This window comes from Scyliorhinus torazame, chromosome 1, assembly GCF_047496885.1.
Source record: "Scyliorhinus torazame isolate Kashiwa2021f chromosome 1, sScyTor2.1, whole genome shotgun sequence".
NCBI lineage: Eukaryota > Metazoa > Chordata > Chondrichthyes > Carcharhiniformes > Scyliorhinidae > Scyliorhinus > Scyliorhinus torazame.
In genome coordinates this window covers 15,661,965-15,688,411 of record NC_092707.1, presented here as the reverse complement: position 1 = coordinate 15,688,411, position 26,447 = coordinate 15,661,965, and the positions used below count along the sequence as shown (strand labels likewise).

Here is a 26,447-nt window from a genome sequence, read left to right as displayed (position 1 = left end):
GCTGGGGTTGTTTTCCTTCGAGCAAAGAAGGACAAGTGGGGACCTGATCAAGGTCATAAGTACATAGATAATTATATAGGAAGGAACTTTTCCCTTAGTAGACGGATCAATAATCAGGGGCATAGATCACCCAGTTTTCACCCAGAGGGTGGTGGGAATCTGGAACTCAAAAGGGTGGTAGAGGCAGGAACCCTCAACATTTAAGGAGCATTTTGAGGAGCACTTGAAATGCCATAGCATACCAAGTGTATGAAAATGGGATTAGAATAGATAGGCGCTTGATGGCTGCCGCAGACACAGTGGGCCAAAGGGCTTCTTCTTGAGCAGTAAACGTCTATGACCCCAGCAGCTGGGAGAGTGACAGTGTACCTGGAGCTCCGTGTTCAATTCATCGCGTTCTTCCTGTGCCAACTGCAGCTGGGCTTCCAGGTCGGTCAGTTGCTGGTGAACCCGAGAAATCTCTTTCTGTAGCTGCACATGCTCATTCTTCGCTGATTTTTTGTCAATCTGCAGTACAACCGCATTTTGTTTCAGCTCTTTCACCTCCAACTCAAGCTTCTTCTTTGCTGACTTCAACTCATTTATTAGTTGATCCTTTGAATTTGCATCACGTCGATATGCCTCCACCATCACCTGAAAAGATGATGCCATTAACAGCACAACCAACTGGAGAACCATCAGCGCTCTATTCCCCCAATACCATTCCTTTGATTATATATTTATATACATTGAGTTAATGATGGTAAACGCTGCAAACTTTAAGCGCCTGGACTACAAGCTACAAATCTCAGGAACATCTTTTTCACAGTAACTTCATTGCAGTTACTTGTGACACTAATAAAGATTAACATTATTATTACCTTTTGTTGAACAAGCTGTTCTTTCAGTTTTTGGGTCTGTTTCTTCAAGCTGGTATTTTCTTTTTGCATATTTTCTACCTATAAAATGGTAAATAGATGGCAGTGTAAACGGATATCACCTGTAAAAGTACTGACACTGAACAGTATTGCAAATTTCACAGTAACAACTGCATGATGTGTTTTACAGCGATCCTCAAAGATATTCTCTGTGGTTCTCCCAAAACACGGTTCCTTACGGTAGACATTTCCTGCATATTCCTGGTTTTAAAACGTGACTGACCTACAATGCTGTTTTTTTACTATGTTTAATCTGTTCATAGAGCATGCACCGTGTACACTAGAATTCATCCAAAAAAAGATTACTAGCTTGATAAATGAAATTATTTTCCTTAAAACATCTTTTCTGCTCAAGTTGAGGGATGTTACTGTTGGGAAACGAAAATCATCCCATCTCAGGCACCCAAGTTTGGTGATACCCAAAAGGAGATAAATGAAGCTCCCCTGCTCAGTCCCCATGGCTGCATCAGTACGATATAGGATTTATGATACGTTTTACAATTCTTCCACCGGTCACCCAGAGGCCTCGGATACCAATTAGTGCTAAATCGATGGTCGTTGTGTGCTGTAGGTGGACACCTACAAGGAACTGGATTAAGCCCACCATAATTAATGCCACACAGGAGCCAATAAGCAGTAGTCACACAAAACTGTCAATAGAGTCCCGCTGGTTAGCCCTGCTGCCTCACGACGCCGAGGTGCCAGGTTCGACCCCGGCTCTGGGTCACTGTTCGTGTGGAGTTTGCACATTCTCTCTGTGCCTGCGTGGGTTTCGCCCCCACAACACAAAGATGTGCAGAGTAGGTGGATTGGCCAAGCTAAATTCTCCCTTAATTGGAAAAAATTAATTGGCTACTCTAAATTTTAAACATAATTAGAGTCCCCCGCGGGGGGGTTACCGGGATTGGGCCTCGATGGGGTGCTCTTTTGGAAGGTCAGTGCATATTCGATGGGCCAAATGGCCTTCTTCTGCACTGTAGAGATTCTGAGAACTGCAGGCTGGACTGTATATAAACTTCAAAGTTCCACTTCCTTCTCCCTCGTACATGCTAAAGCAAAATTACTTAATTTTTCTGTACTTTCACTATTGCTGCCTGAGATTGTAGCCGGAGAGTCCTTTATAGGCCCAACCCCACCTTTTAAAATGCGGCTGTAGACTTGTGTTTACGGTATTTTGATAATTTATTGTAATTCCTCTTTGCCTCCTTAATATTTTTTTTAAAACTTCTCTCCCAGATTCTTCATATTCCACCTCGTCATGCTCTCCTCTACTGTCCATGCGCCTCTTTCCTCACCCTCAATGTTTCCCCATTGTCTTTCTCCATTGTGACCGATTATTCCCGTTTCTTAGCGGAATAGATTTTTCCTGAACTCTGTTTCAAATGTTTCCCATTGCTGCTCTGCATCATAGTTTCCCAATATTGTTGCTCATTTTATTTTCCCAAGTTCCATTTTCAGCCTCCGACTGAAAGCATGGCCTGACTGCGCATCAGACAGAGATATATTTGAGGGTTACAACACATTGAATATTCGTTTTACATTTTTTTTTTTTTATAAAAAGGTTGACGAGGTTTTCCTTTTTTTTCTCAAACATTCTGCATTAGTGAAGTTAAATTCCAATTACCAGCCCAGTCTTAACAGCAATTTCCTGCCGCAGCTGTTCCAAGATTTCAGAAACCATCTCGGTGTCCTCCTCAAGCTTTTTAGCTCCTTCCGTCAGTACAACTTTATCGGTCTTTCCAGCTTGCAGTGCTACCTCCAGAACAATCTTTTCATTCTGCAAGAACTGGATTGCTTCATCTTTGGCATTTGCTTCAGTTTGGATCTCGGTTAGACAGGCCTCCAGTTCATCGTAACGTGCCTGCAACTCATTCAAGGATTGATCCTTGATGTGCAAAGACTCTTGGGAGACAGTCAGCTGCTTCAGAAGCTCCAATTGCTCCTGTTCTAAAGACTCTAACTGCAGTTCTCGCTGGTGCAAGGTTAACCTAACCTGAAGAGAAGACACATTTTAAATACATCCATGAGCTAGAATCACCAAGAGAGGTCAAATTATTGTTAAGCCATTTCAGAAGAGAACATGGGAACACAATTTCACATTTAGGAAGAGAGATGAGAACGGTGTTCGTAGTCATCAATGTGTAGGTTATATTGCCAGTGAGTGCTCTCGAGGAAAAATCCTTGGAATCTTTAAGAAACAGTTGAATAATGTAATGGAGAAATAGTTGGTTCTTTCTGTAGATTTGAGTTAGTATACAAAGAACTTCTCGCCTAGATTCTTCATATTCTATCTCGTCATGCTCTCCTCTACTATCCACGCGCCTCTTTCCTCACCTTCACATTTTTCCCTCGTGTCTTTTGCCATTGTGGCCGATTAGGTTTAATTCATTCCCGTTTCTTAGTGGGAACAATACAGCTCAGGAACAGGTCCTTCCATCCTCCAAGCCTGCGTGGATTACGTGTCCTATCTGGACCAAGCGCCTACATCCTTCTATACCCCGTTATGTTCAGATGTCTATCCAGAGAAGTCTTAAAGGTCACTAACGTATCTGCCTCAACCACCTCACTTGGCAGTGCATTCCAGGCCACCACCACCCTCTGTGTAAAAACCTTCCCCCGCACATCTCCACTGAACCTCCCCCCCCCCCCCCCCCCCCACATCTTGAACTTGTGCCCCTTGTAATTGTCATTTCCACCCGGGGAAAAAGCCTCCAGCTGTTCACCCTATCTATACCCCGAATAATTTTATAAACTTCTATCAGGTCGCCTCTCAGCCTCCATCTTTTTAGGCTGAATAAGTTTTGTTAAATGTGTTGCGAGCACAGCGTGACCACGACATGACATTTACAATCTTGATCACAGGAAGCTGCCACAAGTTGACAGCAATAACCCTCCTGCCAAGTCAGAGGTTTGAGATTCCGAGCTCCACAGTGAACCAAAGTGCATACTCTAGGGCTGACACAGCACTGGAGTACTGCATTGTTGGGAGGTGCTGCCTTTCAGTGGAGACATGAAACTTTTTGTTTGTCGGTTCAAACATCTTGTGACACGATTCAAAGAGAGGCAAGGAATTCTTCTGGAGTCTTGTTCCAACATTCCTCCCTCAACCAAAACTACCAGCAAGTTACCGAATTGTTCATTCAGCTGTGGTTGGACTATGCTGTGAGAAAATGCCTACATTTCCATAAGACAACAGTAACACAAAACTTGGCGTGGAACATTTTGTAATGTTCAGAGGATGCAGTCACAAAGTTGCTAAATAGAAGTTGCTCAATCCTTTTTTTTTCCTCTTTATACAACAGATGACCTCAACTCCTATTCTCTCATCGCACCCATGTAGAGTAATGGCGGGGACAGGCAGGGATGCCATAATCAGATCAGCCATGACCTTATTAAATGGAGTGGCGATGCTGGCGTTGGACTGGGGTGAGCACAGTAAGAAGTCTTGCAACAGCAGGTTAAAGTCCAACAGGTTTGTTTCAAATCACTAGCTTTCGGAGCCCAGCTCCTTCCTCAGGTGCTGTGCTCCGAAAGCTAGTGATTCAAAACAAACCTGTTGGACTTTAACCTGGTGTTGTAAGACTTCTTACTGTATTAAAGGGAGGCACAAAGGGCCAAAGGCCGACTCCTGCTCCTACTTCATGTATGTCATCAACTGGCAACATCACTAAAATAGGAATAGCATGGGACCCTGCACGTTCTCCCTGCAAGGGTTTCCGCCGGGTGTTCCGGTTTCCTCCCACAGTCCAAAGATGTGCAAGTTAGGTGGATTGGCCATGCTAAATTGCCCTTAGTGTCAAAAACAAAAAAGGTTAAGTGGGGTTACTGGGTTACTGAGATAGGGTGGAGGCGTGAGCTTAAGTAGGGTGCTCTTTCCGAGGGCCAGTGCAGACACAATGGGCCGAATGGCCTCCTTCTACACTGTAAATTCTGTGATCCTCAAACACTGCAGCTGGTTAAATAGACAGCATACCAACCAAAAAAACCAGACAAGTGTGTAAAGTTCACTTTTGGTTGGAAATGTTTGCAAATTCATTTTTTATGCTCCATGTCTAAAATCTCTTTCAACACATCCAGCCAGCAGTGAACATTCAACCAGTTGACATCTTTGCGTAAAGGAACCAATGGAAATGATTGGCATAGTTGCTAAAGGACTTGTTTTGAGTCTCCTTTTAAATTCCAAACGTCCCATTTGGAACATTTTCAAAACCAAACAACCACTTCTCCCTAACCTGCTCGAGCTGTCTCTCCACTGCGGTCGCCGAATTAGCCAGTTTCTGAAGATGCTCACGCTCTTCCGCAAACTCTTCAAGTTTCCGTGACAGATCATCTTCCACCATTCCCTTGGCCTCTTGGATCTGTTGGAAAGCTTTCTCCTGATCCAACATATCCACCTGTTGCGAAAAAGTAATCTTCAAATAGTAAAATATTGTATAGCTTGCGAATTGGACTAGGTAGTGTTTGGTAGGGGAAGTTTTGTTAAAAATCAAGAGATCAAAGTATGAATCATTCACAAACAGTTATGCTGAAGTGAAGAAGACCAGATTCCTTGGAGTCAGAATGTTCTCTGTATCAAGGGAAGCAGAAGAGTTTCTGCAATCCATCCTCCAACACTGTACTACAGTGCTCCGAGTGGATGTCTAATGTTCTGTTTTCTGGGCATGATGAATCCCACTTATTGTTGTTTCTAGCAGATTAACCACCATTGATGTATGAGCAGAGTGACTAAATTTCATAGTTTAATGAAGCAGGACAATATAATTAAAATATATTTTTTTAAGTGAAAAAAAAAAATGTTCCCATTCTTCTTCAGGGAGACACATTAAACAGCATACACCAACTCACTCAATCTACCATCTCTCCATTATCAGTTGGTGTAATAGAAACAACAGCGATCCCATGCTAGTGGTCACTACGGGGTGTTACCTGGCACACAAGAGTGTTAGGCTAAAGGCTTTTAAACAGTTTTATATTTTAATCAGATCCTATAATGATGGTGGGTACAACACTTTTATTGTCAGCATCAACAGATATGCTGCTGCTCTGGCATGAAACTAATATTTTCTGTTCTGGTCTGGTTTAAAAAACAGGTAGATCAGAATCACAACTGAACTTTGTAGAAGGCTATACTCTCAAGCAAAAAGCAGTCACAAAAAATCATCACAATTAATTGAACTTGTTTAATTTTCACCTCGATATTTTGGAGGTGCATGGCAATGCGCTCCTTTTCTTTGATGGATCTCTGCTGAGTGTCTGTAAGTTGTTGAGACAGAGACACATTCTCAATCTTGAGATGCTCCAGCATTGCTGCTTGGCCCATGTGACCAGCCTGTGAATAAAACAAAACTACATCCAATCATTCTGAAACATTACAACTGCAGCACTGCCAAGCTTAGCATGGAACAGTAGTGTGGTATCCCTTAGCTTGGTTTCACTGTAAACTGCAGTGCATCTCAAGAGAAACCATTTCTGACAGCCAAGCTCTGCACACAATTACAGACAGTGCAAGGGAAAACAATAGTAACCACATGTTGAGACATAACAATTTTTGTTTCTAAATTTGAATCGGGACGAACTCCAAACTAAACTTGGAATGCAAAAAGGAGCTAAACTGGATTGGTTTGGGCTTTGTGCTACATGGGCATCTCCATTGGTTGTAAAAGAAAATCTGTCATGATGCCTACTGAGGGTGGCACGGTGGTGCAGTGGTTAGCACGGCTGCCTCACAGCACTGAGGACCCGGGTTCAATCCCGGCCCCGGGTCACTGTCAGTGTGGAGTTTGCATATTCTCCCCGTGTCTGCGTGGGTTTCACCCCCACAACCCAAAGATGTGCAGGGTAGGTGGATTGACCTCGCTAAATTGCCCCCCAATTCGAAAAAGTGAATTGGGTACGTTAAATTTATTTTTAAAAATTATGCCTTACCTGCACATTTGCCATTTCACTCTGTAACCGAACTCGTGCCTCTTGTGCCAGTGTCAGTTGCTGCTGGTACCAAAGCCTGACCTGCTGGAGAGAAGTTATTTCAGACTTTGATGCCTTCAGTTGGCTTGTCAGAGTGGCACGGTCCAACTGTACCTGCTGAAGCTGGCTCTGCAAGACCGTCATTTGTTGCTGAATAGCATGAACTGCAAAAAAAAGTTACAAACACTTCAGAATAACTGCCTGCAGGTTAGTTTCTTATGTGTTTTCTTCCAAACAAGGTTTAGGAAGATAGAATTGGATAGACAAGAACAAAATGACTGTACCTTTCATGGTTAACAGATGGGATTTTAGTAAGTTACTTATCAACCTAATCTGGTGTCACTTTCAAAATCTCCCATTTCAGAATATAACTCAGTGAAGATTGTCATTGAATGTTATTCAAAATGATCAATGATGTCTAAAAAACACTGATCAAACAAACAGATTGCTGATTAACAATATGTAGCTAGTAATGAAATTATACTTCACACCGATCCTAAAAGACCAGTTTCCTTGTGAAAAATCACAAATATTTGCAATGGCTTAAATAAATGTAAAAGTAAAATATTTAATCTTGAAATTGGCCAATTAAGACTCAAGAGATCATACAAAGCCAAATAATTCAAAAACAAGTTAAAACTAGCTTCACAAGTCAACAGAATCCTAGCTAGTATTCTCAATTACTTTTCATTATCCATCACATATATACAGAATTTCACTACACCATGAAGTCATTTTACTGAAACAATTCAGAAGACTGAATGAATAGTCTTGGAAACCAGACCACGTCCTGTACTTTAAAACGTATTATGGGATGGGGATGTCACTGGCTTGGCCAGTATTTATAGCCAATGAGAGAGTGTGGTGGTGAGCTACCTTCTTGAACCGCTGTAATCCATGTGTGCCAAGATTTTGACTCAGCGACAGTGAAGGAACAAGGATCTATCCCCAAGCGAGGATGTGAATGGCTTGAAGGGAACATTCAGGTAGTGTTGGTCCCATTTTCCTGCTGGCCTAGTAGTGGTTGCTGGTTTGGAAGGTGCTGTCTAAGGAGGCCTGGTGAGTTCCTGCAGTGCATCTTGTAGATGGTACACACTGCTGCCACTTAGTGCCTGCGATGGAGGGAATGACTGCGGTGGAGGGAGTGCCTGCAGTGGAGGGAGTGAATGTTCATGGATCGGGTGCCAATCAACCAGGCTCCTTTGTCCTGGATGATGTCAAGCTTATTATGTGTTGTCGGAGTTGCACTCATCTAGGCAAGAGGAGAGTATTCCATTATACTCCTGACTTGTGCCTTGTAGATGGTGGATAGGCTTTGGGCCTTGTAGATGGTGGATAGGCTTTGGGATATCAGGTAAATGACTTGCCGCAAGATTCTGAGCCTCTGACCTATTCTTGTAGCCACAGTATTTATATGGCTATCAGTTTCTGGTCAATGGTAATCCACAGAATATTGGTAGCGGAGAATTCAGCGATGGTAATGCCACTGAATGTCATGGGGCGACGGTTAGATTCTCAAGTGCCTGGCACTTGTGGCGCAAATGATACTTCCACTTGTCAGCTCCAGTCTTGATGTTGTCCAAGAATTGCTGCATTTGGGCATGAACTACTTCTGTACCCGGGTCGTCAGGAATAGTGCTGAACAATCATCAGAAAATATCCCCACTTCAAACCTCATGGTGGAAGGAAGGTCATTGATGAATCAGTTGAAGGTGGTTGGGCCTAGGACGCTACTCTAAGGAACACCTGTAGTAATGTCCTGGAACAGAGGTGATTGACTCCAACAACCACAACCATCTTTTGTGCCAAGTATTTTTTTTAATTTTTCCCAATTAAGGGGCAATTTTAGCATGGCCAATCCGCCTATGCTGCACATTTTTGGGTTGTGGGGGCAAGTCCCATGCAGACACGGGGAGTATGTGCAAACTCCACATGGACAGTGACCCATGGCCAGGATCAATCCCGGTCCTCGGCGGCGTGATGCAGCAGTGCTAACCACTGCGCCGCCCCCTTTGTGCCAAGTACGACTCCAACAAGCAGTGTTTTCCCCGATTTGCATTGACTCCTGTTTCACAAGGGCTCCTTGATGCCGCTACACTCACAACCTCCCAATACACAACAAAAAGAAAACTTGGCCAAGGTAATGGTAACTTGCAAGCATCATTAAAACTATTTCCTGGAAAGAGTCATGCATGTCAAGGAGAGGAGGGCGAGAAGACTGTGATAACTCCATCAAGGCCAGGCTTCATTTATTTGGATAACGGAAAGAGCCACAGATGCGGTATACGATGCCCGCATCCCAGCCCAGGGACCATCGGGAATGCTGGAGATTTTAAACTCCCACCCAAATAGTTCCAATTGGGCGAACCTCCACCTCCTCAATGAGGGAACGCGTACTCCACGAGCCTCACAGGAGGATCCATCGACGATCCCCGGTGGCCTTCGTGGCCGTAATAACAAAAAATAAAAAGGCTGTAACATGCTCTTACTGAGCACAGATTCAGTAACTCAATAATGACATACCTGAATGATCTCGGTTAGAGAGTGTATGCTGCATTTCTGTAACTTTTCCCATCAGTCTCTGGTACTGCTCCTCAGACAATAGAAGATCATTGTTTAGAGCAGCCAAGCCGGCATTTTTAGCCTCGAGATTGGTCTGCAGCTCGGTCATGGCCTGTTCCAAACTGGAACACGTTTGTCGCAAGGTGCTTACTTCAGAGTTCAACAGGCTTTGCTTTTGCTCACTGAGGACCTTCTGCTCATCCTGTGCTTGTAGTCGTGCATTTAAAGCTGCTAATTGGGCCTGCAATTCAGTCTTCTCTTTCAAACCCTTAGGAGATTAAAAAAAAGAATAGTCATGATGACCTTTATTCATTTTCTAAAAACCGGATGTGCCTTCCTCCAGTTGGTTTAACATTGATATCAGAACACCTGAAACTGGGCATATAAACTTATTTTAAAAGAAAAATTACACAAACTCAATTCATGTGGACACAAAACTTAGAAATTCAAAGAAATAACCAAATGAGTGATGTTTTGAATTTGTACTTAGTCCTGTGGGAGCTATTAAGAGGGGTAAAAAGTACTTCCAAAGATCTTCCTACATTATCACGAGCAGTTACAAATCCTGGATTATACCAGATGAGCAATAAACAACAAAAACTAAACTCCACACACAAATTGCAAGATGGACTTTTTCTCTTTGTAAATCAAATGGCAGGTGCAATTTTATGTCTGCAGTGCAGATCAACAGCTCTCACAATTTGAAGAGCAGTTTATAGAAACTCAGAATGACTTCCAAGTGGTCTTTTCATCAATATATAGGTGTGGTGGATTAAAGAAGTCTAGCGTTGTTTTGTGGTTTGCACAGATTTAAAACACACTGAAGATGGAAAAGTGCTCATGAGTATAGACCAATGCCTCCCCCCCAATATGGCAAGCACAGGGCAATGAAATAGCATTTTCACCTCATTAGCTTCAGAAGACAGAGCTTCCAATTGTCCCTCAAGTCGCATTTTCTCTTTAAGAATTTGCATCAGGTCATCATGGGATTCAGCCACAGAACTTTCCATGGAAACACTGTATATTGAAATTACAACACAGGCTGATCTGAACACACAGTACACCACACAGTCAACATTAAACAGAAAACTGTTCCAGCAGCCCCATTAGATATGGAATTCCTGCGTGATCCCCCAACTCTACTTATTTGGGCTAAGTGGATGCGTTTGTTCCACTAATGAAACTCAAAACGTTTGCTTAGGGTTGCTCACAAAGCAAGAATGAGTAAACCATGAAGTTCAAAACCAAATCACTATTCAAATCTAGTTATTTGTACAATCGGCAACATCAGTTATAGCTTCATTTCCCCAAAGCTTTTCTGTATTTCATCCACGGGATGTGGGCATTGTTGTCAAAGTCCTCCTACGGTGCTGGTGAGACACCACAACAGCTGAGTGGTTGGTTAGGCCACTTCAGCCAGCAGCAAGGAGTCACACTGAGGCCAAACCAAAATAATGACAATACATTTGCTTTCCAAAAGCATTAAGTGAACCATTTGTGCCTTTATGACGAGCTAGTAGAGGTTTGGATCTTTCTCCCACATACAGCTGTTGAAGCTAGATCAGTTGTTAAGTTTAAATCAGGAGAGAGATTTTTGTTAAGCAAAGATATTAAGGGCTATGGGCCAAAGGCAGGTTATATGCAGTTAGGTCACAGATCAGCCATGAACACTTCTTCAGTGTTTCCCTCCCTACCCCCTCCTCTAACCAAAAAAACAAACAATCGCTGTAAAGATCAAGAGGAAGGCTCGAGGGCAGGTAGAAGTCGAGAGAAGTTGAATCGTGACGTCACAGCCTGCAGGTAAGGGACTGGCTGGTGACTGCGAAGTAGTTTTTCTTTTACTTTCCCTCAGGTATCATCGTGCGGGGCGCAGATGTTGCTGAGTGAGTGCTTGCTGAGAAGGGGAGTGAATAACAGGTAAGCTCTTTCTTTCTTTTTTTAATCTAGAGGGGATGGCAGGGAAGGTAGTGCAATGTTCCTCCTGCAGAATGTTTGAGGTGAGGAACGCTGTCAGTGTCCCTGCTGATTTCATCTGTGGGAAGTGCACCCATCTCCAGCTCTCAGAAACCGCGTTAGGGAACTGGAGCTGGAGGAACTTCGGATCATTCGAGAGGCAGAGGCTGTCATAGATAGAAGCTTCAGGGATGTAGTTACTCCGAAGAATAAAGATAGATGGGCGACGGAAAGATAGATGGCTGGGAGGAAGCAGTCAGTACAGGGATCCCCTGTGGTCGTTCCCCTTAGTAACAAGTATACCGCTTTGGATACTGTTTTGGGGGGGGGGGGGGGGGGGGGGGGGGGGGGGGGAAGACTTACCAGGGGTAAGCCATGGGGTACAGGTCTCTGGCACAGAGTCTGTCCCTGTTGCTCAGAAGGGAAGGGGGAGAGGAGTACAGCAGGAGTCATTGGAGACTCCATAGTTAGGGGGATAGATAGGAGATTCTGTGGGAACGAGAGAGACTCGCTGTTGGTGTGATGTCTCCCAGGTGCCAGGGTGCGTGATGTCTCGGATCGTGTTTTCGGGATCCTTAAGGGGGAGGGGGAGCAGCCCCAAGTCGTGGTCCACATAGGTAGGAAAACGGATAGGGATGTAAGGCAGGAATTCAGGGAGCTAGGGTGGAAACTTAGATCTAGGACAGAGTTATTATCTCTGGGTTGTTACTCGTGCCACGTGATAGCGAGACGAGGAATAGGGAGAGAGAGAGGAGTTGAACACGTGGCTACAGGGATGGTGCAGGAGGGAGGGTTTCAGATTTCTGGATAATTGGGGCTCATTCTGGGGTCGGTGGGACCTCTACAAACGGGATGGTCTACACCTGGACCAGAGGGGTACCAATATCCTGGGGGGGGGGGGGGGAAATTTGCTAATGCTCTTCGGGAGGGTTTAAACTAGTTCAGCAGGGGCTTGGGAACCTGAATTGTAGCTCCAGTATACAGGAGGTTGAGAGTAGTGAGGTCATGAGTAAGGTTTCAAAGTTGCAGGAGTGTACCGGCAGGCAGGAAGGTGGTTTAAAGTGTGTCTTCTTCAATGCCAGGAGCATCCGGAATAAAGTGGGTGAACTTGCGGCATGGGTTGGTACCTGGGACTTCGATGTTGTGGCCATTTCGGAGACATGGATAGAGCAGGGACAGGAATGGTTGTTGCAGGTGCCGGGGTTTAGATATTTCAGTAAGCTCAGGGACGGTGGTAAAAGAGGGGGTGGGGTGGCATTGTTAGTCAAGGACAGTATTACGGTGGCAGAAAGGACGTTTGATGAGGACTCGTCTACTGAGGTAGTATGGGCTGAGGTTAGAAACGGGAAAGGAGAGGTCACCCTGTTAGGGGTTTTCTATAGGCCTCAGGAAAGGATTGCAAAGATGATTCTGGATAGGAGCGAAAGCAACAGGGTAGTTGTTATGGGGGACTTTAACTTTCCAAATATTGACTGGAAACGCTATAGTTCGAGTACTTTAGATGGGTCTGTTTTTGTCCAATGTGTGCAGGAGGGTTTCCTGACAGTATGTAGATAGGCCAACGAGAGGAGAGGCCATATTGGATTTGGTACTGGGTAATGAACCAGGACAGGTGTTAGATTTGGAGGTAGGTGGGCACTTTGGTGATAGTGACCACAATTCGATTAAGTTTACTTTAGGTGATGGAAAGGGATAGGTATATACCGCAGGGCAAGAGTTATATCTGGGGGAAAGGCAATTATGATGCGATGAGGCAAGACTTAGGATGCATCGGATGGAGAGGAAAACTGCAGAGGATGGGCACAATGGAAATGTGGAGCTTGTTCAAGGAACAGCTACCGCGTGTCCTTGATATGTATGTACCTGTCAGGCAGGGAGGAAGTGGTCGAGCAAGGGAACCGTGGTTTACTAAAGCAGTCAAAACACTTGTCAAGAGGAAGAAGGAGGCTTATGTAAAGATGAGACTTGAAGGTTCAGTTAGGGCACTCGAGAGTTACAAGTTAGCTAGGAAGGACCTAATGAGCTAAGAGCCAGGAGGGGACACGAGAAGTCTTTGGCAGATAGGAGAGGTGCTAAATGAACATTTTTCGTCAGTATTCACACAGGAAAAAGACAATGTTGTCATAGATCATAGAATTTACAGTGCAGAAGAGAGTCGAGGAGAATACTGAGATTCAAGCTGCTAGACTAGAAGGGCTTGAGGTTCATAAGGAGGAGGTGTTAGCAATTCTGGAAAGTGTGAAAATAGATAAGTCCCCTGGGCCGGATGGGATTTATCCTAGGATTCTCTGGGAAGCTAGGGAGGAGATTGCTGAGCCTTTGGCTTTGATCTTTAAGTCCTCTTTGTCTACAGGAATAGTGCCAGAAGACTGGAGGATAGCAAATGTTGTCCCCTTGTTCAAGAAGGGGAGTAGAGACAACCCAGGTAACTATAGACCAGTGAGCCTTACTTCTGTTGTGGGCAAAACCTTGGAAAGGTTTATAAGAGATAGGATGTATAATCATCTGGAAAGGAATAATTTGATTAGAAATAGTCAACATGGTTTTATGAAGGGTAGGTCGTGCCTCACAAACCTTATTGAGTTCTTTGAGAAGGTGACCAAACAGGTGGATGAGGGTAAAGCAGTTGATGTGGTGTATATGGATTTCAGTAAAGCGTTTGATAAGGTTCCCCACGGTAGGCTACTGCAGAAAATATGGAGGCATGGGATTCAGGGTGATTTAGCAGTTTGGATCAGAAATTGGCTAGCTGGAAGAAGACAAAGGGTGGTGGTTGATGGGAAATGTTCAGACTGGAGTCCAGTTACTAGTGGTGTACACAAGGATCTATTTTGGGGCCACTGCTGTTTGTCATTTTTATAAATGACCTGGAGGAGGGCGTAGAAGGATGGGTGAGTAAATTTGCAGATGACACTAAAGTCGGTGGAGTTGTGGACAGTGCGGAAGGATGTTACAAGTTACAGAGGGACATAGATAAGCTGCAGCGCTGGGCTGAGAGGTGGCAAATGGAGCTTAATGCAGAAAAGTGTGAGGCGATTCATTTTGGAAGGAATAACAGGAAGACAGAGTACTGGGCTAATGCCAAGATTCTTGGCAGTGTGGATTGAGTTTCGGAGCCATGAGGTCATGTTGCAGCTGTACAAAGCTCTGGTGCGGCCGCATTTGGAGTATTGCGTGCAATTCTGGTCGCTGCATTATAGGAAGGATGTGGAAGCATTGGAAAGGGTGCAGAGGAGATTTACTAGAATGTTGCCTGGTATGGAGGGAAGATCTTGTGAGGAAAGGCTGAGGGACTTGAGGTTGTTTTCGTTAGAGAGAAGAAGGTTAAGAGGTGACTTAATTGAGGCATACAAGATGATCAGAGGATTGGAAGGGTGGACAGTGAGAGCCTTTTTCCTCGGATGGTGATGTCTAGCATGAGGGGACATAGCTTTAAATTGAGGGGAGATAGATATAGGACAGATGTCAGAGGTAGGTTCTTTACTCAGAGAGTAGTAAGGGCGTGGAATGCCCTGCCTGCAACAGTAGTGGACTCGCCAACACTAAGGGAATTCAAATGGTCATTGGATAGACGATAAGGGAATAGTGTAGATGGGCTTTAGAGTGGTTTCACAGGTCGGCACAACATCGAGGGCCGAAGGGCCTGTACTGCGCTGTAATGTTCTATCTCATTGAATGGCAAGACAGGCTCGAGGGGCTGAATGGCCTACTCCGGTTCCTATGTTCCTAATAGTTTCCTGGTGACTGTCAACTGAACCCAAGTCTCTAGATCATTAGTCCAGCACTTTGGATTACTAGACCAGTAACAATTTGAATGAAGCATTCCTTTTATAATGGGGAAATTAAGCCATGATAGCAGTGATCTGATTCACACAGTGAGGGCCAGCCGTCTATGGTGGAATTAGAAATCTGGAATTCTCAAGAACTCAGAATTTGAGGAGTTCCATTACCACATCCACACAAAATCTAACAGAGCTGACTCCACAATCACTGGAGAGCAGGCAGCTTAACAATAAACCTGAACCCACAAATACAAAATTAGCTCATTTAGAAGGAACAACCTTATTGTAAAAGGCCAACCTAAATTGGGATTGGACAGGGCAAAGAAAGAACCTTCAGACCTACGAAATAATTTAGTTGATTTTTTTAATGAACTCAGAAGTGCAAGGGCGGCACGGTGGTGCAGTGGTTAGCACTACTGCCTCATGGCGCCGAGGACCCGGGTTCAATCCCGGCTCTGGGTCACTGTCCGTGTGGAGTTTACACATTCTCCGTGTTTGCGTGGGTTTCACCCCCACAAGTCAAAAATGTACAGTGAAGGTGTATTGGCCACGCTAAATTGCCCCTTAATTGAAAAAAAAAGAATTGGATACTCTAAATTAAAAAAAAACCTCAAGTGCTGAACTCTGTGCTTGATTGAGAGTTGGGCCAGTGGTGAGGCAGAAAGGGACCAAAGGAAAAAAAACAATGGAATTTGATAAATTCCTGCCAGGTCATTTTTAACTCACATGAGTTAATGACGATACACAGTGCCAGGAACTTCACTCATTTATAGCGATAGATTCAGCATATTTCCGAATGAAGCCATAAGCATTATTAAAACAAAATACTTAGTGCTAAAACAGACATGGCATTAAGGCCATTTGGAACAATGTCGCTCATAAGAAAGATTCAGATTGCAAAGTTCAATCCTCAAAACATTTGCTTTCTATACGTGATAGTGAGATGAGGAATAGGGAGAGAGAGAGCAATTAAACACGTGGCTACAGGGATGGTGCAGGCGGGAGGGATTCAGATTTCTGGATAACTGGGGCTCTTTCTGGGGAAGGTGGGACCTCTACAGACAGGATGGTCTACATCTGAACCTGAGGGGCACAAATATCCTGTGGGGGGGGAGATTTGTTAGTGCTCTTTGGGGGGGTTTAAACTAATGCAGCAGGGGCATGGGAACCTGGATTGTAGTTTTAGGGTAAGGGAGAATGAGAGTATAGAGGTCAGGAGCACAGATTTGACGTTGCAGGAGGGGGCCAGTGTTCAGGTAGGTGGTTTGAAGTGTGTCTACTTCAATGCCAGGAGTATACGAAATAAGGTAGGGGAACTGGCAGCATGGGTTGGTGCCTGGGACTTCGATGTTGTGGCCATTTCGGAGACATGGATAGAGCAGGGACAGGAATGGATGTTGCAGGTTCCGGGGTTTAGGTGTTTTAGTAAGCTCAGAGAAGGAGGCAAACGAGGGGGAGGTGTGGCGCTGCTAGTCAAGAGCAGTATTACGGTGGCGGAGAGGATGCTAGATGGGGACTCATCTTCCGAGGTAGTATGGGCTGAGGTTAGAAATAGGAAAGGAGAGGTCACCCTGTTGGGAGTTTTCTATAGGCCTCCAAATAGTTCTAGGGATGTAGAGGAAAGGATGGCGAGGATGATCCTGGATAAGAGTGAAAGTAACAGGGTAGTTATTATGGGAGACTTTAACTTTCCAAATATTGACTGGAAAAGATATAGTTCGAGTACATTAGATGGGTCGATTTTTGTACAGTGTGTGCAGGAGGGTTTCCTGACACAATATGTTGACAGGCCAACAAGAGGCGAGGCCACGTTGGATTTGGTTTTGGGTAATGAACCAAGCCAGGTGTTGGATTTGGAGGTAGGAGAGCACTTTGGGGACAGTGACCATAATTCGGTGACATTTACGTTAACGATGGAAAGGGATAAGTATACACCGCAGGGCAAGAGTTATAGCTGGGGAAAGGCAATTATGATGCCATTAGACGGGACTTGGGGGGGATAAGGTGGAGAAGTAGGCTGCAAGTGTTGGGCACACTGGATAAGTGGAGCTTGTTCAAGGATCAGCTACTGCGTGTTCTTGATAAGTATGTACCAGTCAGGCAGGCAGGAAGGCGTCGAGCGAGGGAACCGTGGTTTACCAAAGAAGTGGAATCTCTTGTTAAGAGGAAGAAGGAGGCCTATGTGAAAATGAGGTGTGAAGTTTCAGTTGGGGCGATGGATACAAGGTAGCGAGGAAGGATCTAAAGAGAGAGCTAAGACGAGCAAGGAGGGGACATGAGAAGTGTTTAGCAGGTAGGATCAAGGAAAACCCAAAAGCTTTCTATAGGTATGTCAGGAATAAGCGAATGACGAGGGAAAAAGTAGGACCAGTCAAGGACAGGGATGGGAAGTTGTGTGTGGAGTCTGAAGAGATAGGCGAGATACTAAATGAATATTTTTAGTCAGTATTCATTCAGGAAAAAGACAATGTTGTGGAGGAGAATGCTGAGACCCAGGCTAATAGAATAGATGGCATTGAGGTACGTAGGGAAGAGGTGTTGGCAATTCTGGACAGGCTGAAAATAGATAAGTCCCCGGGTCCTGATGAGATTTATCCTAGGATTCTCTGGGAGGCCAGGGAAGAGATTGCTGGACCTTTGGCTTTGATTTTTATGTCATCATTGGCTACAGGAATAGTGCCAGAGGACTGGAGGATAGCAAATGTGGTCCCTTTGTTCAAGAAGGAGAGTAGAGACAACCCCGGCAACTATAGACCGGTGAGCCTCACGTCTGTAGTGGGTAAAGTCTTGGAGGGGATTATAAGAGACAAGATTTATAATCATCTAGATAGGAATAATATGATCAGGGATAGTCAGCATGGCTTTGTGAAGGGTAGGTCATGCCTCACAAACCTTATCGAGTTCTTTGAGAAGGTGACTGAACAGGTAGACGAGGGTAGAGCAGTTGATGTGGTGTATATGGATTTCAGCAAAGCGTTTGATAAGGTTCCCCACGGTAGGCTATTGCAGAAAATACAGAGGCTGGGGATTGAGGGTGATTTAGAGATGTGGATCAGAAATTGGCTAGCTGAAAGACAGAGGGTGGTGGTTGATGGGAAATGTTAGAATGGAGTTCAGTTACAAGTGGAGTACCACAAGGATCTGTTCTGGGGCCGTTGCGGTTTGTCATTTTTATCAATGACCTAGAAGGGTGGGTGAGTAAATTTGCAGATGCAAGTCGGTGGTGTTGTCGATAGTGTGGAAGGATGTAGCAGGTTACAGAGGGACATAGATAAGCTGCAGAGCTAGGCTGAGAGGTGGCAAATGGAGTTTAATGTAGAGAAGTGTGAGGTGATTCACTTTGGAAGGAATAACAGGAATGCGGAATATTTGGCTAATGGTAAAGTTCTTCGAAGTGTGGATGAGCAGATGGATCTAGGTGTCCATGTACATAGATCCCTGAAAGTTGCCACCCAGGTTGATAGGGTTGTGAAGAAGGCCTATGGAGTGTTGGCCTTTATGGGTAGAGGGATTGAGTTCCGGAGTCAGGAGGTCATGTTGCAGCTGTACAGAACTCTGGTACGGCCGCATTGGAGTATTGCGTACAGTTCTGGTCACCGCATTATCGGAAGGACGTGGAGGCTTTGGAGCGGGTGCAGAGGCGATTTACCAGGATGTTGCCTGGTATGGAGGGAAAATCTTATGAGGAAAGGCTGATGGACTTGAGGTTGTTTTCGTTGGAGAGAAGAAGGTTAAGAGGAGACTTAATAGAGGCATACAAAATGATCAGGGGGTTGGATAGGGTGGACAGTGAGAGCCTTCTCCCGCGGATGGAAATGGCTGGCACGAGGGGACATAGCTTTAAACTGAGGGGTAATAGATATAGGACAGACTTCCGGGTGCGGCGATGACCAGCTGAGTCGCACGTTTCGGCAGCTCCCGGTGAAACGGACTTTTGGGCTCTTGATAGGAGCCCCAACGGCAATTTTGACGGCTAAAAACACTGTGCGGTAAACCAGAAGGGAATCCCCCCTGGATACGGATGAAAAAAGGAGGAGAAAGTGGCCGGATTGCAGTGGATCCTTTAGAACAGCGGCAAGGAAGGCAAGCAAAAACCAAGATGGCGTCGGAAGGTGGCAGTTTAACATGGGGCCCTGAACAACAAGAGTTCTTGAAATGCTGTGTGGAAGAGCTCAAAAAGGAAATGAAGAAAGAGCTGTTGACCCCGATACTACAGGCGATCGAAGGGCTAAAGGAGGAACAAAAGACCCAGGAGCGGGAGCTTCGGGTCGTGAAGGCAAAGGCAGCCGAGAATGAGGACGACATACAGGGCCTGGTGGTGAAGACGGAGACACAGGAGGCACATCAGAAACGATGTGTGGAAAGGTTGGAGGCACTGGAGAACAACACAAGGAGGAACAACTTGAGGATTCTTGGACTTCCTGAAGGTGCGGAGGGAGCGGACGTCGGGGCATATGTGAGCACGATGCTGCACTCGTTAATGGGAGCGGAGGCCCCGGCGGGTCCGTTGGAGGTGGAGGGAGCATACCGAGTGATGGCGCGAGGACAGAGCAGGAGAAATTCCCAGAGCCATAGTGGTGAGATTCCTCCGTTTTAAGGATAGAGAAATGGTCCTTAGATGGGCAAAGAAAACTCGGAGCAGTAAATGGGAGAACGCGGTGATCCGCGTTTATCAAGACTGGAGTGCGGAGGACGAGCTTTAATCGGGCCAAGGCGGTGCTTCATAAAAAGATGATAAAATTTGGAATGCTGCAACCGGCAAGACTGTGGGTCACATATCGAGGGAGGCACCACTACTTTGAGACGGCGGATGAAGCGTGGACTTTTATTGTGGAAGAAAAACTGGAATGAGCGGGTTATTAAAAAGAACGTTTGAACAAAGTGGTGGGGCGAATGTGGGGGGTTAAAAAGGGGGGAAAGAGGAGTTTTAATCCTGCGATGTGGTAACTTTTCTCTCTTCCACAGGTGGTGATGGGGGGAGGAGGGGAGGTGGAGGAGATGGGGCGTTGGCCATTGGGGGCGGGGCCAAGGGAGAAGCGCGGGCTTGGTTCCCGCGCTATGATAATCATGGCGGGAATAGAGAAGCAGGAAGGAGGGGGCGTCGCACGGTGCGAGCCGAGGTCACGGGGGGAAGCCGAGGTCGGCCAGAGTTTGCTGACTTCTGGGAGCAACATGGGGGGAGTAATTATGCTAGCGGGGGATCTAGCGGGGGGATGGGAGGGGGGAATTACTGGGTTGCTGCTGCTGGGGAGAGGGGGGAGCTGGTATGGGAGGGGATGGGCAGGGGGGGCACCGCCTGGGGGAGATACAGCTGCGTGGGAACCGGGTGAGGAGCTGGAAAAAGGGGATGGCTAATCGACAAGGGGGGGGGGGGGGGGAAAGGAAGCCCCCCAACCCGGCTGATCACGTGGAACGAGAGAGGGCTGAACGGGCCGATAAAGAGGGCACGGGTACGCGCACACCTTAAGAAACTTAAGGCAGATGTGGTTATGTTACAGGAATCGCACCTGAAACTGATAGACCAGGTTAGGCTAGGCAAAGGATGGGTGGGGCAGGTGTTCCATTCGGGGCTAGATGCGAAAAACAGGGGGGTGGCTATATTAGTGGGGAAGCGGGTAATGTTCGAGGCAAAGACTATAGTGGCGGATAACGGGGGCAGATACGTGATGGTGAGTGGCAAACTACAGGGGGAGACGGTGGTTTTGGTAAACGTATATGCCCCGAACTGGGATGATGCCAATTTTATGAGGCGGATGCTTGGACGCATTCCGGACCTAGAGATGGGAAAGCTGATAATGGGGGGAGATTTTAATACGGTGTTGGAACCAGGGCTGGATAGGTCGAAGTCTAGGACTGGAAGGAGGCCGGCAGCAGCCAAGGTACTTAAAGTTTTTATGGAGCAGATGGGAGGTGTAGACCCGTGGAGATTTAGCAGACCTAGGAGTAAGGAGTTCTCGTTTTTCTCCTATGTCCATAAAGTCTACTCGCGAATAGACTTTTTTGTGCTGGGAAGGGCATTGATCCCGAAGGTGAGGGGAACGGAGTATACGGCTATAGCCATTTCGGATCACGCTCCACACTGGGTAGACTTGGAGATAGGGGAGGAAACAGGAGGGCGCCCACCCTGGAGAATGGACATGGGACTAATGGCAGATGAGGGGGTGTGTCTAAGGGTGAGGGGGTGCATTGAAAAGTACTTGGAACTCAATGATAATGGGGAGGTCCAGGTGGGAGTGGTCTGGGAGGCGCTGAAGGCGGTGGTTAGAGGGGAGCTGATATCAATAAGGGCACATAAAGGGAAGCAGGAGAGTAAGGAACGGGAGCGGTTGCTGCAAGAACTTTTGAGGGTGGACAGACAATATGCGGAAGCACTGGAGGAGGGACTGTACAGGGAAAGGCAAAGGCTACATGTAGAATTTGACTTGCTGACTACGGGCACTGCAGAGGCACAATGGAGGAAGGCACAGGGTGTACAGTACGAATATGGGGAGAAGGCGAGCAGGTTGCTGGCACACCAATTGAGGAAAAGGGGAGCAGCAAGGGAAATAGGGGGAGTGAGGGATGAGGAAGGAGAGATGGAGCGGGGAGCGGAGAGAGTGAATGGAGTGTTCAAGACATTTTATAAAAAATTATATGAAGCTCAACCCCCGGATGGGAGGGAGAGAATGATGGGCTTTTTGGATCGGCTGGAATTTCCCAAGGTGGAAGAGCAGGAAAGGGTGGGACTGGGAGCACAGATCGAGGTAGAAGAAGTGATGAAAGGAATTAGGAGCATGCAGGCGGGAAAGGCCCCGGGACCGGATGGATTCCCAGTCGAATTCTATAGAAAATATGTGGACTTGCTCGTCCCGGTATTGACGAGGACCTTTAATGAGGCAAAGGAAAGGGGACAACTGCCCCCGACTATGTCTGAAGCAACGAAATTGCTTCTCTTAAAGAAGGAAAAGGACCCGCCACAATGCAGGTCCTATAGACCTATTTCCCTCCTAAATGTAGATGCCAAGATCCTGGCCAAGGTAATGGCAATGAGAATAGAGGAATGTGTCCCGGGGGTGGTCCACGAGGACCAAACTGGGTTTGTGAAGGAGAGACAGCTGAACACGAATATACGGAGGCTGTTAGGGGTAATGATGATGCCCCCACCAGAGGGGGAAACGGAGATAGTAGTGGCGATGGATGCCGAGAAAGCATTTGATAGAGTGGAGTGGGATTATTTGTGGGAGGTGTTGAGGAGATTTGGTTTGGAGAGGGGTATGTTAGATGGGTGCAGCTGTTGTATAGGGCCCCGATGGCGAGCGTGGTCACGAATGGACGGGGATCTGCATATTTTCGGCTCCATAGAGGGACAAGGCAGGGATGCCCTCTGTCCCCATTATTGTTTGCACTGGCGATTGAGCCCCTGGCGATAGCGTTGAGGGGTTCCAAGAAGTGGAGGGGGGTACTTAGAGGAGGAGAAGAACACCGGGTATCTTTGTATGCGGACGATTTGTTACTATATGTGGCAGACCCGGCGGAGGGGATGCCAGAAATAATGCGGATACTTGGGGAGTTTGGGGATTTTTCAGGGTATAAATTGAACATGGGGAAAAGTGAGTTGTTTGTGGTGCATCCAGGGGAGCAGAGTAGAGAAATAGAGGACCTACCGTTGAGGAAGGTAACAAGGGACTTTCGTTACCTGGGGGTCCAGATAGCCAAGAATTGGGGCACATTGCATAGGTTAAATTTAACGCGGTTGGTGGAACAAATGGAGGAGGATTTCAAGAGATGGGATATGGTATCCCTGTCACTGGCAGGGAGGGTGCAGGCGGTTAAGATGGTGGTCCTCCCGAGATTCCTCTTTGTGTTTCAGTGCCTCCCGGTGGTGATCACAAAGGCTTTTTTTAAAAGGATTGAAAAGAGCATCATGGGTTTTGTGTGGGCCGGGAAGACCCCGAGAGTGAGGAAGGGATTCTTACAGCGTAGCAGGGATAGGGGGGGGGGGGGGCTGGCACTACCGAGCCTAAGTGAGTATTATTGGGCCGCTAATATTTCAATGGTGAGTAAGTGGATGGGAGAGGAGGAGGGAACGGCGTGGAAGAGATTAGAGAGGGCGTCCTGTAGGGGGACTAGCCTACAGGCTATGGTGACAGCCCCATTGCCGTTCTCACCGAGGAACTACACCACAAGCCCGGTGGTGGTGGCTACACTGAAGATTTGGGGACAGTGGAGACGGCATAGGGGAAAGACTGGAGCCTTGGGGGGGTCCCCGATAAGAAACAACCATAGGTTTGCCCCGGGGGGAATGGATGGGGGATATGGAATGTGGCAAAGAGCAGGAATAACGCAACTGAAAGATCTGTTTGTGGATGGGAAGTTCGCGAGTCTGGGAGCACTGACCGAGAAATATGGGTTGCCCCAAGGGAATGCATTCAGGTATATGCAACCGAGGGCTTTTGCGAGGCAACAGGTGAGGGAATTCCCGCAGCTCCCGACACAAGAGGTGCAGGACAGAGTGATCTCAAAGACATGGGTGGGGGATGGTAAGGTGTCAGATATATATAGGGAAATGAGGGACGAAGGGGAGACTATGCTAGATGAACTAAAAGGGAAATGGGAAGAAGAGCTGGGGGAGGAGATAGAGGAGGGGCTGTGGGCAGATGCCCTAAGCAGGGTAAACTCGTCGTCCTCGTGTGCCAGGCTAAGCCTGATTCAGTTTAAGGTATTACACAGGGCGCATATGACTGGAGCACGGCTCAGTAAATTTTTTTGGGGGGGGAGGATAGGTGTGCAAGGTGCTCGAGAAGCCCAGCGAATCATACCCATATGTTTTGGTCATGCCCGGCACTACAGGGGTTTTGGATGGGGGTGACAAAGGTGCTTTCAAAAGTAGTGGGGGTCCGGGTCGAACCAAGCTGGGGGTTGGCTATATTTGGGGTTGCACAAGAGCCGGGAGTGCAGGAGGCGAGAGAGGCCGATGTTTTGGCCTTTGCGCCCCTAGTAGCCCGGCGCAGGATATTGCTAATGTGGAAAGAAGCCAAGCCCCCAGGGGTGGAGACCTGGATAAATGACATGGCAGGGTTTATAAAGTTAGAGCGGATTAAGTTTGTTCTAAGGAGGTCGGCTCAAGGGTTCACCAGGCAGTGGCAACCGTTCGTCGAATACCTCGCAGAAAGATAGATGGAATGGAAAAAAGAAGGCAGCAGCAGCAGCCCAGGATCGGGAGGGGGGGGGGGGGAGGAGGAACCAGAAGGACTCTCAGGGTTGTTAATATATACTGTATAATATGTATAGGTCGTTGCTACAGATAATTATATATTGGACTGTTAAATTATATTTTTGGAGAGTGTTACTTGTGATAAGGCAGTTGCCAATTAGGGCTAGTTTTCATTTTTGTTATTTATTATTTATTCATTTTCTGTTTATAAAATAGGTCATTGTCATTTGTGTTGTTATAATATTGTGTAAAGGATGCACAATGTACTGTGTTGGTTGACCAAAAATTTTCAATAAAATATTTTATAAAAAAAAAAAATAGATATAGGACAGAGGTCAGAGGTAGGTTCTTTACGCAAAGAGTAGTGAGGCCGTGGAATGCCCTACCTGCTACAGTAGTGAACTCGCCAACATTGAGGGCATTTAAAAGTTTATTGGATAAACATATGGATGATAATGGCATAGTGTAGGTTAGATGGCTTTTGTTTTGGTGCAACATCGTGGGCCGAAGGGCCTGTACTGCGCTGTATCGTTCTATGTTCTATGTTCTATTTAGAATTCACAGCTGATTTTACCAGAAGATTTTGTGTCAGCATGTGCCTTGTAAAACAATATTTCAAATTCTGTAAGGATATCATATTATAGATGGTTCAGTTACCTGCTGGAAATGCTGTCCCTCCGGCTCCGCACTGCTCCATTCACTTCCTGCTGCTCACTCTGGTGTTCGGCTGCTGCAGCTTGCAACACCTCCCCAATAGAAGGGAACTGCCCCATATCATTTGATAACATTTCGTGTCCATCAACAGTGTATGTATTTTTCTGCCTCATGTCCAGTGAGGGCATGGCCCCATAAATACCACTGGTAGATATACTGCTGTATGAAGAACTGTCACTTTCATTCTCGTCTTGCCTCGCACCCAGCTCATCTATCTCAGAGTTATTGTCCTCAATATGTAACGAAGCCTCTAATTTATCACCATTTTCTGATGCAAAGCCTATTTCAGATATGACCGATGTGGATGAACCAGTCCTGTTCTGGAATAATGTTTCCACACTGGAAGACCTTCCAATACTACTCACAGCCTCGGAGCTATCCATTTTATAATCCGCAAGGGATCGGATTTTGCTGGTCTTGGAACTCCTTGAAGTCTTTTCATCTTTGGAAACATTTGGCATTCCAAGGCTTCCCACCTTGGGTCCTCGTGGAACATTGGTCCTCAGAAAGGAGTATTCCTTCGTCAAGGCGAGGGTATTAGCTCTTGGAAGTACCTCTGGATGGAACATCAACTCTGGGTCCAAAGTACTGGTGAGTCGATTTTTTGGCGTTGATTGCTTAGACTGAAAGATAAAAGTAGAAACATCATTCTGAAAGGCTGCTCCCCAACAAGACAGGGCTTAGGTCTGTGAAATACATAAATGAGGTTTTTCAGATATTGCTACTCAATGAATAGAAAATCATAGAATCCCTACAGTACAGGAGGCCATTTGGCCCATCGAGGCTGCACTGACACTTCCAACAACGCAGCACTGCCTCTATAATGCACTGTCAGCCTAGATTATATGCTCAAATCCTGAAATGGAGCTTTAACGCACAATCTCTGTACTTTGACGAGTGCATCACTGAGCCAAGTTGGCACAGGTTAACTACTATAAGCTGCGTCTAATCACAACTGAGTAGGAACACAGAGGAGCGGGATGGGATCTCTTGATCCACTCCTAGCTGCTGTATCCAGACACACTTACTCTCTGCTGATGTCTTTGCACTCTGTACTGTTTGAGTTGTTCCTCAAGACGCCTCTGAGCCTGTGAACGTATCTGTTCTTCATTCTGTTCTTTCAAAGATGGATCCGTTGTACCTGATTTCAAAACAAATTCATAAATTGAAACCACCTACCTCATCCTATAACATAAGCCAGAGCAATTACAACTAAATTTTAAAACATCGGCTCTTAACACTGCTTATTTATTAAAAAATAGCTTGTCAGAGAGTTTGCAAACTAAAACGCGACAGCTATAATCATTTTGTCACAAAAGCCCTGTGACCTGAAACATTCGTAAATACTCACCACTTAATTTT

At 46.1% G+C, this 26,447-nt stretch overlaps 1 protein-coding gene across 4 annotated transcripts in view; it reads right to left on the bottom strand.

Moving 5' to 3' along the window:
* golga3 (golgin A3) overlaps nucleotides 1-26,447 on the bottom strand; it is a 106,724-nt gene that overhangs the window by 32,683 nt on the left and 47,594 nt on the right. For all 4 annotated transcript variants that reach the window (XM_072469317.1, XM_072469494.1, XM_072469574.1 and 1 more), the window contains 10 exons: nucleotides 26,114-26,226; nucleotides 25,029-25,708; nucleotides 10,349-10,460; nucleotides 9,405-9,711; nucleotides 6,843-7,045; nucleotides 6,109-6,246; nucleotides 5,150-5,311; nucleotides 2,542-2,910; nucleotides 861-938; nucleotides 370-633 (listed from right to left, as the gene is read on the bottom strand). In XM_072469317.1, the coding sequence (XP_072325418.1) occupies nucleotides 370-633; nucleotides 861-938; nucleotides 2,542-2,910; nucleotides 5,150-5,311; nucleotides 6,109-6,246; nucleotides 6,843-7,045; nucleotides 9,405-9,711; nucleotides 10,349-10,460; nucleotides 25,029-25,708; nucleotides 26,114-26,226 (2,426 nt within the window). The remainder of the gene's footprint in view (nucleotides 1-369; nucleotides 634-860; nucleotides 939-2,541; nucleotides 2,911-5,149; nucleotides 5,312-6,108; nucleotides 6,247-6,842; nucleotides 7,046-9,404; nucleotides 9,712-10,348; nucleotides 10,461-25,028; nucleotides 25,709-26,113; nucleotides 26,227-26,447) is intronic.